Here is a 14,309-nt window from a genome sequence, read left to right on the forward strand (position 1 = left end):
ATGCGCGAGCGCGCTCAGGTCTCGGGGGTCGAGGGCTCAGGTAGCGCATGGTGGCACCGCCCGCGACCGGCTGCCTGGCTCGCCGCGCTTTGGCGGCTCCGCTGTCCCTCGGGCCCACCCCGTGCCTCGGCCTCCGGTGCACGGTGCGCCCGGCCCCGCCGCGCGGGCCCACCCGCTGGCTGAGGCTTCCCGCGCCGAGGCCGCCGCAGTGACCCCGCCCCCGCGCCGAGGATGTGAGGCGGGCCGGGCGTCCCAGCACCGGGCCCGGGCGCCGGCAGTGGGCGTCTGGGCCGCACCGGGCGATGGCCCTGCTGCCGGCGCGCCTGGTCTCCTGAGCCCTAGGGCAGCGAGGGGGCCGGCAGGCGTGGGCACGCGGCCCGGGCGCGGCGGGGGCCAGGGGGCTGTGGGCGCCATGGAGGGGGTGCTGTACAAGTGGACCAACTATCTGAGCGGTGAGTGGGCGCGCCTGGGGCCGGGCCTTTGTCTGGACGGCCGGGGGGCGGCGTCGGGACGCGCCTTCTGAGAGGTTGGGGTCACGGTCCCTCCGGAGACCGCGGGGCCGGCGCGGACCCGGACTGTGTCCTAATGCAGTTCTCTCACAGGACTCTGTCACCCCTGCCGTGCGGACCCTGCCTCCTCCTGGGGCTGAGAGCAGTAGCTGCCCCTTTACTTCAAGGAAAGCAAAGATTTGGGGTGAGCAGCGGGAGGAAAGCGCTGACGCCCCACTGTGGGGGTCCTCTGAGAGTCCCTCGAATTCTGGCGAGGGAGCCAGTCAGGCCTGCCTGCAGCTGGCGGGGAAGGTTTCACAGGAATGCCAGCACGACCTGGTATTCAGCGGTGAAAGATCCTTTATCATAGTCCCAGTGCGAACACTTTCCCTTTGTCACCTTCACTCATCTGCGTGCACACCGTCTCAAAGCTCCAAAGCATCCACAAGGCTTTTGATTTCCTCACTGAGCATTCCTTTTTGTTTTACAGACTCAGAAAATACAGTGAATGCAAATACTAGCAACTCTTCCCTTGCCCTGCCTTTTCTAATTTGTGGAAGTAAAAGCTGCATATCTTAAGAAGGTTATACCTGTTCTTCAGCTGTGGAGATGATTCAGAACATGCATTTTTGCATCTGTGCAACCACTATTTGATAAAAGCCTACTGTATGCTGGAAACCGTGCTAGGCAATTTTTTTTATTAAGATTTTATTAAGGATCACGCCTGTAATCCTAGCACTCTGGGAAGCCGAGGTTGCTTGAGCTCAGTAGCTGGTGACCAGCCTGAACATAGCCAGGTGTGGCGCGTGCTTGTAGTCCCAGCTACTTGGGAGGCTGAGGCGAGAGAATCACTTGAACCCAAGAGTTTGAGGTTGCTGTGAGGTATGACGCCAGGGCACTCAACCCCAGGGCGACTGAATGATACCCCCCCCAAAAAAGCATAATGGAATAGGTATTTAAAGTGTTAATGGCTATATGCTTGAAAGCAGAAATGTTTCCAGTTTTTCTTAGCATGGGGGAAGGGTATTTTCTGAACCCTTTTTTGTGGGACAGTTTTTTTTTAAGGGTGGAGTGGAGTGATACCCTGTGTGTTTTAGGGTGAGTGTATCTGGAAGGATCTGTTGGCATAATGTCTTTAAGGAGGTCACACAGCAGAGCAAATAGTGCCTCTGTTGGACTTACTCAGAATCTTTTCCTTTTGCGTAGTGTAGTTAGTAACAAGTACTCCTGTTTATTTTTTTCTGTAATCACTAGTACAGAAAAAACTGAATGGGAGAGGTGTTTTCTTTAGAAAACTTGTTCTTTGCTTCAGGGACCTTCAGTGATATCAGCAATTAGATGTGTAAAACTCAAGCTGGGCTTTGGTTTGATGAATGCCGGAAACTGATTAATGCTATCCCTACCTACGAGGAGAAGGCTTGACCAGTTTTCCTTCCAAAGTCTCTGTAAGCTCATTTTGTAATTTGGTCCCTTGATCCACATGCCTCCTGCTTGGGGCATAGTTCATAGGAGCCCATCACACACTGGGTACTTTTCCAGATATGCTTAGCTTTATGGTTCAGCACATTCTCTTCCATTAGGAGATAAATTTACTTTGGAAAGAAACTGTAATAGCCTGGGAAGATCACATGCATTCTTGTTTCCTCCACCCGCAGCGCTCCTTTGGGAGTGGGTCTCTCAAAAGAGCATTTTTGTGTGTTAATGACAAGCTACTTTTTCTTCTTCTAAAGCTTTTTTTTTTTTTTTTGCAGTTTTTGGCCGGGGCTGGGTTTGAACCTGCCACCTGCGGTATATGGGGCTGGCGCCCTACTCCTTTGAGCCACGGGGGCCCCCCCTTAAAGCTTATTTTTAAAAATAACTTTTTTTGTGTGGTTTTCCATATAACTTTAAAACATATATCTCAGCCCAAAGTTTTGTTCATTCTGAATTTTTCTCCAAAGGGAATACATAATGTGTGCCTCTGTGTAGTTATTTATTTATTTATTTGAGACAAAGTCTCACTTTGTTGCCCTCAGTAGAGTACTGTGGTGTCAGAGCTCACAGCAACCTCAAACTCTTGGGCTCAAGCGATTCTTTTGTCTCAGCTTCCCAGGTAGCTGGGACTACAGGGACCCACCACAATGCCCATCTATTTTTTACAGATGGTGTCCTGTACTTGCTCAGGCTGGTCTTGAACCTTTGAGCTCAGGCAATCTACCCGCCTTGGCCTCCCAGTGTGTGAGGAGTACAGGCATGAGCCACTGTCCCCAGCCTTTTTGTGTAATTTGTGTATTTCTGTTCTGCTGACAGCTTTATATGGGATGTGTTTTGTTGAATTTGAGTGGAAAAGTTAGGAAATCTGTTTCTTAGCTGATCTTTTGATCCTTGGATATGTTATTAATTGTATTCACCATCTACTGTGTGCCAACTTTATTCACCTACTATGTGCCAGGCACTGTGCTAGACACAAAGGAAGCAAGGTAGATAGACCACGTTCTCCTTGAACCTGCAGTCTGATGGGAGAAGAAAGATAAAATTGAATAAATGGTTAGAAGCATGTTCCAATTGTGTGTGATTAGAGGGTAAGGAAATCTAGTCTGAGTTTAGGGGAAGACTTCTTTGGGGAAAGTTCTTAAGCAGAGCCTGAAGGATATATCAAGCTAGTTAGATGGGGAGGCCAAAGCAGAGGAGAAGTAAGGAAGAACTTTTTTGGGCACAGGGCATGCTGGTATGAAGGCCCCAAAGCAGAATAGAGATTGGTGAATTTGAAGAAAAAAAAGAGGACCCATTTGGCTGGATAGCTGAAAAGAGTGAGGCTTCAACAAAGATGCCGGAGTGTGTGCAAGGCTTCAAAGAATGGTGTAAACACTGTGATGTGTATGTGTGTGCATGCACATATGTATCTGCGGAAGAAAGAAATGATGAGCTTATTTAAAAGCTTACTCTGATTGTAGTGTATTGTAGAAAAGTTTTCTGGTTGTATCTTTGTGACCTACTGCAGTTACTGTATTTTGTCAAATACTATGTGTAATTATTTTGTGAACTTCTCTTGCCTCTTGAATTTGAGTGACAGGTATCAATTACTGAAAGTTGGAGCCATCATCAAACCCTATGAATAGTATCTAAATTGCTTGCTTAAGTATACCCTCTAGCATGTAGAAAGAGAAAGGAAGAAAAGTCTTTTTCCCCTCAAGTGCTAGGCATACTTGTGTAACTTATACTCTTTCAGTAAAAAAATGGAAAAAAGAAAATAGACTGAACTTACGTGTGTTTTCTTCGGTCCTTAGCCATCCTGCCTTGAGGAGCAGAATGTTGGCTATTCTGGGATTTAATATCAAAACTTCTTTGAAGATATGGGAAGATTAAATTTGAGATGAAAAGAGAACAAATTAAACATTTTATTGACACCCATATTGTATGAAACATAATGCCAGGCATTATGTGTGTATTCATATCTTTCATGACCTAAAAATTAAGGAGTGTTATACAAGCAGGGCTAACCATTAGAACTCTGGAACACTGGTTCAGGAGTCAAAGAGACCCGAAGTCTGATTCCAGCTCTGTCATTGCCAACTGTAGAGTCATTTTACCATTCTGAGCTTTAGTGTCCTCCTCTATAAAAATAATGGAATTTACTAGTTTATAATTGTAATATTAAAAAATTTATTAGCACTTACAGTGTGCCAGGCACAATTTTTTTATTCTTTTTTTCATTCTACATATTTTAGATGGATTAACTCATGTAATCTTTGCAGCATTTTTGAGAAACACTTGCCTTTATTAATTATCCTCATTTCCCAGATGAAGACACTGAGATACAGAGACGTGGAAGTTGCCCAAGATCACATGGTTACTAAGTGGCTCCGGAGACAGTGCTCCATTACATAATACTTTTACAGGTCCTTCCTGCTTGATCATTATATAATTCTAGCTGATTCGTAATGTACCTATATTTAAAGTATGTTTGACCTAGAATAGCAGACTCTGTTTGGGGGTGGGAAGTGGAGAGGAGTTCAGGAGTGAAGAAGGCTTTGCGTGCCCAGTGTTTTGTCTCCCATAAGGAGATTTTCTGAGCTGTGCTTTTTTACTTTGCAATTTTAGCTCCAATTCTTGCCCACTCAGCAATTACGAACTTTGGCCAGCTGTAGGCTTCTTGGGTCTCTCCAGCAGGTTAGGTCACTAGCACATTGCAGCTGTGCATTCCAAAAATAACAAAAGCCTACATCATCATGCAGGCCAGATGGTTGTCATTAAGGAGGTGCCGTAATTTTGTTTCCTTCCAGGTGGAAGAAGGTGACTCTTGCCCTATAGGTTTGTGCTGTGTAAACAGTGCAGGAAGACATCTGGAATATGAGTGATCCCGAGTACTATTCATGGTCTTACATGAAAAAAGGTTCACTGGTCAACCTTTTTTCTTGTTGTTGTTTTAACATCTTACTGAGATAATAATTCATGTGCTGTAAAATCCATCCGCTTGAAATGTACAAGTAAGCCGGGTACAGTGGCTCACGCCTATAATCCTAGTACTCTGGGAGGCAGAGGCAGGTGGATTGCTTGAGCTCAGGACCAGCTGAGCAAGAGTGAGACCCTATCTCTCCTAAAAATAGAAAAACTAGCTGGGTGTTCTGGCAGGTGCTGGTATTCCCAGCTACTCAGGAGGCTGAGGCAGGAGGATGGCTTGAGCCCCAAGTTTGAGGTTGCTTTGAACTATGATGCCACGGCACTCTACCCAGGGTGACAGTGAGGCTCTGTCTAAAAATAAATAAATAAATAAATAAATAAGATTAAATGTACAAGTAAGTAGTTTTAGTATATATACAGAGTATAAACCATTATCACAGTTGATTTTAGGATATTTTTATTATCCCAGAAAGAAACCCAGTACCCATTAGCAATAACTCTCATACCCAGCCCTCATCTTGGCAACCACTAATCTGTGCATAGATTTGCCTTTTCTAGACATTTTGTATAAATAGAATCATACAATATGTGGTCTTCTGTGGCAGGCTTCTTTTCCTTAGCATAATGGTCTTTTGGTTCATCCATAAGCATGTATCAGAATTTCTTTTCTTTTTATGGCCAAATAATATTCCATTGTATGGAAATACTACATTTTGTTTGTCCATTCGTCAGTTGACAGACATGCACCTTGTTCCTTTTTATTATTATTATGAATAAGAACTACTGTCAAGACTTGTACAAGTTTTTGTAAGGGCATGTTTAAATTTCTCTTGGATATATATGTAAGAATGGAATTGCTGGATCGTATTATATCTCTTTTGTTTAACAGTTTGGGAAATTAAAGAATTGTTTTCCAAAGTGGCTGCACCATTTTATTTTACATTCTTATCAGCAGTCAAAGAAGGTTCCTGTTTCTTCACATCTTCACCAACACTTATTGTCTGTCTTTTTGATTATAGCTCTTTTAGTGGGTATGAAGTAATATCTCATGACTTAGATTTATATTAATATTTCCCTACATCTTTTCATGTGCTTCTTAGCCACTTACATACATAGTTTAGAGAAATGTCTGTTCTTGTCCTTTGCCCATTTGTTTATTGGGTTTTTCTTAAATTGGGTTATAAAAGTTCTTTATTCTAGATAGAAGTTTCTTATCAGATACATGATTTGTAAATATTTCTTTAGGCTATTTTCATTTTTTTTTTGGTAGTATCACTTGTATCACAAAAGTTTTAAATTTTTATGTAGTCCAATTTATCAAATTTTGCTTAGTCTTTTATTGTCATTTTAAGAAACCATTACCAAACCTAAGGTAATAAACTCTTTTTAAAAAATCAGTTTTAGATCTTTCATTTAGGTCTTTATCCATTTTGAATTAATTTTTGTATATGATGTGAAGTAGGGCTGCAACTTCATATTTTTGCCTGTAGATATCTAATGGTCAATTACTTTTTGTTGTTGTTGTTAGGTAAAGTCCCTTTTATGATTATGCCCCATCCCTAGAGGTGTGTCACATTCCGTGACCCCACATCCCCCTCCCTCCTTCCGTCTCTCCAGTCCTCCATTCCCCCACCCCCTGCCATGTATTAGCATCAATTGTCCTCATATCAGAATTGAGTACACTGGATTCTTGCTTCTCCATTCTTGTGATACTTTCCTAAGAAGAATGTGTTCCACCTCCATCCAGGTTAATACAAAAGAAGTAAAGTCAACATCTTTTTTAGTGGCTGAATAGCATTCCATGGTATAAATATACCACAGCTTGTTAATCCATTCCTGGGTTGGTGGGCATTTAGGTTGTTTCTACAATTTGACAATTGTAAATTCAGCTGCAATAAACTGTCTAGTGCAAGTGTCCTTCTGATAAAAAGATTTTTTTTTTCTTCTGGGGAGATTCCCAGTAATTGGATTGCAGGATCAAATGGGAGGTCTAATTTGAGTTCTTTGAGGATTCTCCATACTTCCTTCCAAAAACATTGTATTAGTTTACAGTCCCACCAGCAGTGTAAAAGTGTTCCCTTCTCTCTACATCCATGCCAGCATCTGCACCTTTGAGACTTTGTGATGGGGGCCATTCTCACTAGAGTTAGATGATACCTCAGGGTGGCTTTGATTTGCATTTCTCTGATAATTAGTGACCATGAGCGTTTTTTCATATGTTTGTTAGCCATTCATCTGTCTTCTTTAGAGAAGGTTCTATTTCATCTCACTTGCCCATCGGTATAAAGATTGTTGGCTCCTTTTTTGTTGCTTAGTTTGAGTTCTGTAGATTCTAGTTATCAAGCTTTCACCCAGTTGATAATGTGCAAAGATCTTTTCCCATTGTAATAGTTGTCTCTTTCCTTTGGTTCTAATGGTCAACTTTTTATCTGTAGGATTCATAGTTTCAGTGACAGAGTTACCAGTACATTTGAACGCTTAAATGTAAAAGATTGGAGTCAGAAATCTTGAATTTGGACCTCTGTTTCATAACTTAGTAGTGCTGATACTTTGAGCAAGTCTCTTAATCTTATCAAGCCTCAGTTTTAAAATGACAGTAATAATGATAGCCATCATTAGGTTTGTTAAGGTAAAATGGATAATTTTTTTTTTTTTTTTGAGTCAGAGTCTCAAGCTGTCACTCTGGTAGAGTGCCATGGCATCACAGCTCAGAGCAACCTCAAATTCTTGGGCTTAAGCAATTCCCTTGCCTCAGCCTCCCAGGTAGCTAGGGCTACAGGCACCTGCCACAATGCTAGGCTATTTTTTGTTGCAGTTGTCATCGTTGCTTAGGAGGCCCAGGCTGGGTTCAAACCCCCCACCCTAGGTGTATATGGCTGGTGCCCTGCCGACTGAACTACAGATGCTGCCCGTAAAATCGATAATATATATGAACCTGCTTGGTACATTTTTCACTTGAGGGTAGGTTAACTGGGTAACTGTTTTGATTAATGATGCCTGGAAAATTCAACTGTGTGTTTTCAGCTGTCTGTGTGCATAGTGTGGCTCCTCATGGCTTTTCAAAATATATGTGTCCTGAATGTTTTAGGTTCTCCTTTTGAAAGTCAAAGAGGTATAAATTATAAAGGAAAAGATTCAAATAAATTATCAATATTTTGGAATTGACTCTACAGTTCTGTGGCCCTTTTGGGTGAATGATGATTGCAAATTGTGTAATTCTGTATATCATTTGTCTGTTCTTTTTCTTCCAGCAAAAATCAATAATTTGTTAAGGAACTCGGGCAGTGTTATATTAATACCATTGCCTCTTTGATACCCCATCGAAAATGGCACCGATCTTCCCACTGCTTCAGTTGTGTGATGTGGTTGGAGATGTTGGGAGTGATCCATGGAGTCTTACATCATTGAAATGGTCTGTGGACTGAGGAAGTCTGGGGACCATTGTTCTGGGACTGTACTTTCAGTGTTTAATCTTTACCACTTCTGGTTACCACTACTTTCCTCTTGTTTAGATTAAGCAAAAGCCAGTTAAATTCTATTAGGGAATAATTTAAGACTGACAGTAAAACAGGCTGTGGAGCTATTGTCAGACACAGATAAATGAGACATGGCGAGGGCATATCTAAAAAAAATACCATGATCCTTGGGAATCTCTCCCTGAATACATTTTCAGGTGGGCTCGTGGAGTCTGTGGCAGTACTGAGAGAGGGAAAATAGATAATCCTCCTAGGGCACTTGTCAGAAAGAAGGCTGACCTTTCTCAGTATTTCTATCACATCAAAGGAAGCAAAATATCACTTGCTTGAGATAGAATCGTTCCTATATAGTTCAAGACAAGGGTGGCTCTGTCTTGGTTTTTAAATGCTAGAGGAATGGTTCCAACAATATACTTTCAACATTGTCTGATAGCCCTTATACATTCATTCTTTCAAGACATAGTTACTGAACACTAACTTCTCATCAGACCCTGTGTGGGTGCTGGAGATGTTTTTGTAAGTCATGATCCTTGTCCTCAAAGAGATTATTATAGTGTAATGGAAACTCTTTTGAATTGTGAAAATTCCCTTCCAACTAAGGGCTGTCATTTTGGCCTTGGCGCTTTCAAGTGGTCGCTCTAAAGTTGTGACTTGACAAGGCTTAGAACCATATTTCATATACCTGGTCCCTATGGGTAGTTAGGTGTTACTAGTACTCTCCAAGATTTTAAATACAAATTTTGAGTACCCTTGACAGGTAGGAATGCTAAAATCTATACTCTTCCAGGTTGATATCACAGAGGTCCTATTGCTTTTCTCCCTCTGCTGGCTAATAGTCATGATTTAGGTGGAGAACAGCTCTTCAATTTGAGGCCAGTGTGAGCAGCCAGAATTAAGGAGAAAAGAAAGAGAGGAAGGTGTGAAACTAGCCAAAGAAGACAGCATACCTTTGTCGAGAAAAATGTAAAAATGGCTGGGTACAGTGGCTCATGCCTGTAATCCCAGCACTTTGGGAGGCTGAGGCAGGAGGATCACTTGAGGCCAGGAGTTTGAGACCAACCTGGGCAACAGGGTGAGACCCCATGTCTACAAAAAATTTGAAAATTATCTGGGTATGTTGGCACATGCCTATAGTCCCAGATACTCAGGAGGATGAAGCAGAGGGATTGTTTGAGCCTAGGATGAAGCAGAGGGATTATTTGAGCCTAGGGCTATGAGGATGCCACTGCACTTTAGCCTAGGAAATAGAGTTGAGACCATGTCTCCAAAAACAAAAAGGTGTGAAGAACCTTTTTCAGCAGGTGTCATGGAAAAGGTAGGACTGAAGGGTTGGTAGAATTGGTATAGACAGAAGGGGGAAGGTGGAGGAACTGTGCACTAGGGAGCAGAAGTGACCCTTAATGAGGAAACTAGTAGGACTAAAAAAGAATCATTTTCTGGGAGTAGGAAAGAAGCACTGCGAAGTTAATTAGGGTGGGGTTCAATTATTAAGCCAAACTGATAGTTTAAAATTAGTCTGGTAGTCAGGTTTACAACTAGGAAGGAAGAGCAGGTAAAAGTTATATTTAAGGAAGATGAACCTGGCTGAAACATGGTCAGGGAGTGGGAGGCTGAAATACAGCAGGGAGATGATGAGGAAGAGGGAGAAGGGAGCTGTTACTCTATTTCACAGGTAAGTAAGTAACCTCGAGTCACACAGCTAATAAGTCTTGAGCCGAGTCTGCCTGACTACATGTCCTTTCCATAACTTCATATTCTATGCCCCAGAGTGGACATGTGGAATGTTGAAGCTAAGGATAGAAATTGGGATGATTGGGAGGACCTTGGTGACTGACCTGGAAGGATGGGGCAGAAGTAACCCTCAGATTAGAGCTTGGGTGGTGATAGGATGCTGGGTCTGTTAAGAGAGTCACTGCAGTCAGTGGAAAAATGATGTGTTAAGCCTGGAAGGAACCTTACCTACTCAGTTTAGTCTATCTCTCAGTTTGTAAATCGGAAAATAATGACCAGAGAAACTGACATGCTCAAGATGACACAGCTGGATGTTATGAATCTGACCAAGGTTTCCTGACTCTATTGTCTTGAGTAAGGTGCTCATGGGACATAAAGGAAGCACTGTCCAGAATAAATATTCAGTTTGGTAGCTAAGAACACACAGGAGAAGTGACTTACAGCTGTCTCTAACAGAAGGCTCTAAAGAGAATTTGATGTAATCTATTGTAATTATAGTCTCCTCACCATCTGCAGGCCTTCTTCCCCAGTAGACTTTTACTCCTTCAGGGCTGGGATCTTCTTTTCTCTAAATCTCCAAGACTGGCAAATTATAAGTGCTCAAAAAAAAAAAAATTCACTTCATGAATTAATTAATGGTAAGTTAAGAAGCCTGCAATTTAGATAATGCTTGGTTATTATCTGTTACAATGGAGAGAGTATTTCTTCTCTTTCTTCCCTTTTCCCCAGCTATAGCAAAAATCTTATTGACCTGGCAGAGGAACCCAAGGCTTTGCCATCCACTACCCTGTCTAGAGCATTCCGCCCCCACCACCCATAGAAGCTGAGATAGGGGACAGACTCTAATGGGATGAGGTGGAGCTGAGCACCTAGCCTGGACATTGGAAACCACAACCTCCACAACCTTGTGGAGGTCAGGGGTCATAGTAAATCAATAGCTGTGCTTTTTTTCAATGTAAAGTGGTAGAGATTTCCACTATTAACTTCTGTGTATCATGCAAAAACATAGTATATTATAACCATAATATATAGGGGTTATGAACATAGAAACCATAATTTATGGTCTTGACTCCCTACTTCAGAAAGATTATCGGGCCTATCAGAAATTTAATTTTACTCTATTGTCTTGACATAAATTATTTCTCTTGAATCAGATTGTGGGAAAGAATTGAGGTTTTTGTTACTTTGTAATAGGGCAGGCATTTTACAGGTTTTGAAAGCTGAAAGAAGTTAAGGGACATAACCTTTTATTTCTCCCATTTCTACTCCCCCTATGATCACAAGTTTTTCCTTTTGTGGTTGATGAAAAAGCATCTTTCCTTCACTTTTTTCTTTACCTTTGGCTTACTTTTCTATAAAGGATTTAAATAGCTCCTTCTCTTGCTTTTCTGCCTTTCTACACAGCAGCATTTCTTACAGATTTTAAAAATTAACAGTGTAGTAATATTTCCTTTTTTAACCTGGTTTTTCTGTTAAACAGTAAGATCATATACTTCTGGTTTCCCATAGTACCTTATTGGTAGAAGTTCTGTAGGATCTATGATGAGTCCGTAGGCAAAATGATACCCTGGTGTGAGGCTAACATTTCACTTAGTGGAGATTCTACTAGTTGTTTAAGTTATTTTTGAGCCAAGATAGAGGAAGCCCACTGATTATACTGAAAAACTGAACAGCAGAATGTTGCCTGTTTTCCAAATGCACATGGAACATTCATCAAGGTAGACCGTATTCTGAGCCATAATAGGAATCTTGCCAAATTTGTCAAAAGAATATTCTGTGTCTTTACCAGAATTGAACTACAAATTAATAACAGAAAGACATGGAAAATTCCCAAATATTAGGAAATTAAACAGTGTTACATTCAAGTAACCCATGAGTCAAAGTGGACATCTTCAGGAAAGTTAATATTTTGAACTTAAAATGAAAACACAGCCGTGGTTGGGTGCCAGGGTAAAGGCAAGGGAAGGGCTTGGCTGCACAAGAATAGCACAAGGGAGTTATGGGAGAACATACATTTTCTGTACTGTTATTACTGTGGTAGTTATTAAATGACTATATATTTACCAGAACTCAGAATTATCCCCCGAAGAATGAATTTTGTTTTATATAAATCAAAAATAAATTTAAAAAAAAACCTTTGTGTCAACTTAATGGAGTGCAATGTTTTTATAGTAGTGTGTTTGGATGAGCTATTTGTCACAAGGCTTCTAGGGGGAAAAAGAAGAGAAGCTACAGTATTTTTTAGTCAGAGTGGGTATGACTCACAGTCACTTTTTTGGTTTGGATCCAGAGGAATAAGAACATCTCCATTTAGAAATTTCGATTTAAAAATGGTGGTTGCTGTTGGGAAATAAAAATGGAAGAGATTTTATTGCAAAATTAACATGAGATATGCCAGTTTACATCCAAATGTAAGTGCAATTGGGAAGAAAATTGTGCTCATTGAAAAAATGCGTATTGTTCAACATTTGTTGAACTGAAAAGCCTTTTGGCTAAAGACAAAGTGAGTGAATTTTGTAGACAGTTGCTTGTGATTAAGTGTAGAAAAGCACTTCCTCTAAGTGAGAAAAGAGCAAGCTGGTAGCAGTTTTGGATTGGTGATCTTCAGATCTTTAATTTCTTTGAATCGTGTTTAATAGTTTTCAGCGTGTACGTTTTATTCCTGGGTGGTTTATTCTTTTTTGGTGTTACCATAAATAATTTGTGTTTTTGAAGTTTCATTTTCAGATTATTCTCTGCAATTGTACAGAAGTAAAAGTGATATTTGTATATTGGTCTTATATCCTATCACCTTACTGAACTATTTATTCTAACATTTTTTTAAGTGTAATCCTGGGGGTGGGGGATTGTGTATTTTTGTTGTTATTAATTTGTTTTAAATATGTAAGAGCATGTCTGTGAATAAAGCCAGATTTGCTTCTTCCTGTCCAAAACAGATGCCTTTTAGTTCATTTTCTTGCCTAAGTACTCTGGCTAGAACCTCTAGTGCAATATTAATAGAAGTAGTGAGAGCAACTATCCTTGTCTTGTTCCTAACATTAGAGGGAAAGCATCCAGTCTTTCACCATTGTGTGTGCTATCTGCAGATTTGGGGTCGATGCCTATATCAGGTTGAAGAAGTTCTTTTCTATTCCTTGTTTCAATGTTCTTAGTATGAAAATGTGTTAATTTTTTTTTTTTTTTGAGACAGAGTTTATGTCACCATGGGTAAAGTGCCATAGCATCATAGTTCACAGCAACCTCAAACTCTTGGGCTTAAGTGATCCTCTAGCCTCAGCCTCCCAAGTGGCTGGGACTACAGCTAGTTTTTCTACTTTTAGTAGAGACAGGTTTTTGTCTTGCTCAGGCTGGTCTTGAGCTCCTGAGCTCAAGCAATCTGCCTCCCTTGGCGCCAACTCCCAGAGTGCTAGGAGAGATATGTTAAATTTTATCAAGTGCTTTTTGTACATTTAGTGAGATGATCTTGTGATAGTTTAGAGGCCTTTTATTTGTAGAAAAGCCCTCAGGCAGGCTTGAAGTAAAGAGGGACATTTATTGGCACACTTAACTGAAAAGTCCAGGGGATATCTGATATCTAACTTTCAGCATGGCATCGTCTGATAGAGGGGTTCAAACACTGTCATCCAGATTTGCTTCCTTCTCCCTCCGTCCTTCAAATTCTCCCACCCCCATTTCTTTTTATGTGGGAGTCATGTTTAGGTCTCACGTAATGGCAAAGTGGCTGCCAGCAGCTCCAAGCCAACATCTTAAAGAAAAAAAGAGATTGTATTCATTTCTTTTCACCTTTTCCCGCTCCCAGCAGAAGTCCCAGAATTATCTCTGGTTGGGCCACTTGCCCTTATGGAACTGGCTTTGGGGACAGGGGATGTGAAGGTCCAATTAGGCTTGAATTGCATACACACCCAAACTACGTGGACAGAGTGTGGAGAAAGGAGTTTTAAGCAGTGCAAATGTGCTGGGTGGATGCTGAGTTGCCAAAAATAAATGTTGAGTGTACTTTCTATAGTGAAATAATCCAGGATAATACAAAGTGTGTGAAATTGGCATATAAGCCATTCTTTTCTTACCCCTGCTGCATTCCTGGCAGCAGTAGCTGCTCTGAGCTGAAGAGTCTTGTCTAATCCTTCCTAGCTGGGAGTTTGGATGACACCACATTCCATCTTTAGAAGAGGATGGCAAAAAGAGAGTGGGGGTTGGATAGGAAGGTAGTCTAATGGTAATCTGAGGGAACAAG

The 14,309-nt window shown here is 41.3% G+C and overlaps 1 protein-coding gene across 1 annotated transcript in view; it reads left to right on the forward strand.

The window, feature by feature from the left end:
* Positions 1 to 14,309, forward strand: part of PLEKHA8 (pleckstrin homology domain containing A8) — a 58,039-nt gene continuing 43,730 nt past the window's right edge. Inside the window, exon 1 of the mRNA XM_003788545.2 lies at positions 1 to 452. Within this exon, the coding sequence (XP_003788593.1) occupies positions 413 to 452 (40 nt within the window). The 5' untranslated portion in view covers positions 1 to 412. The remainder of the gene's footprint in view (positions 453 to 14,309) is intronic.

The sequence above is a fragment of the Otolemur garnettii genome, unplaced genomic scaffold (genome assembly GCF_000181295.1).
Source record: "Otolemur garnettii isolate 467f Iridium unplaced genomic scaffold, OtoGar3 scaffold00028, whole genome shotgun sequence".
NCBI lineage: Eukaryota > Metazoa > Chordata > Mammalia > Primates > Galagidae > Otolemur > Otolemur garnettii.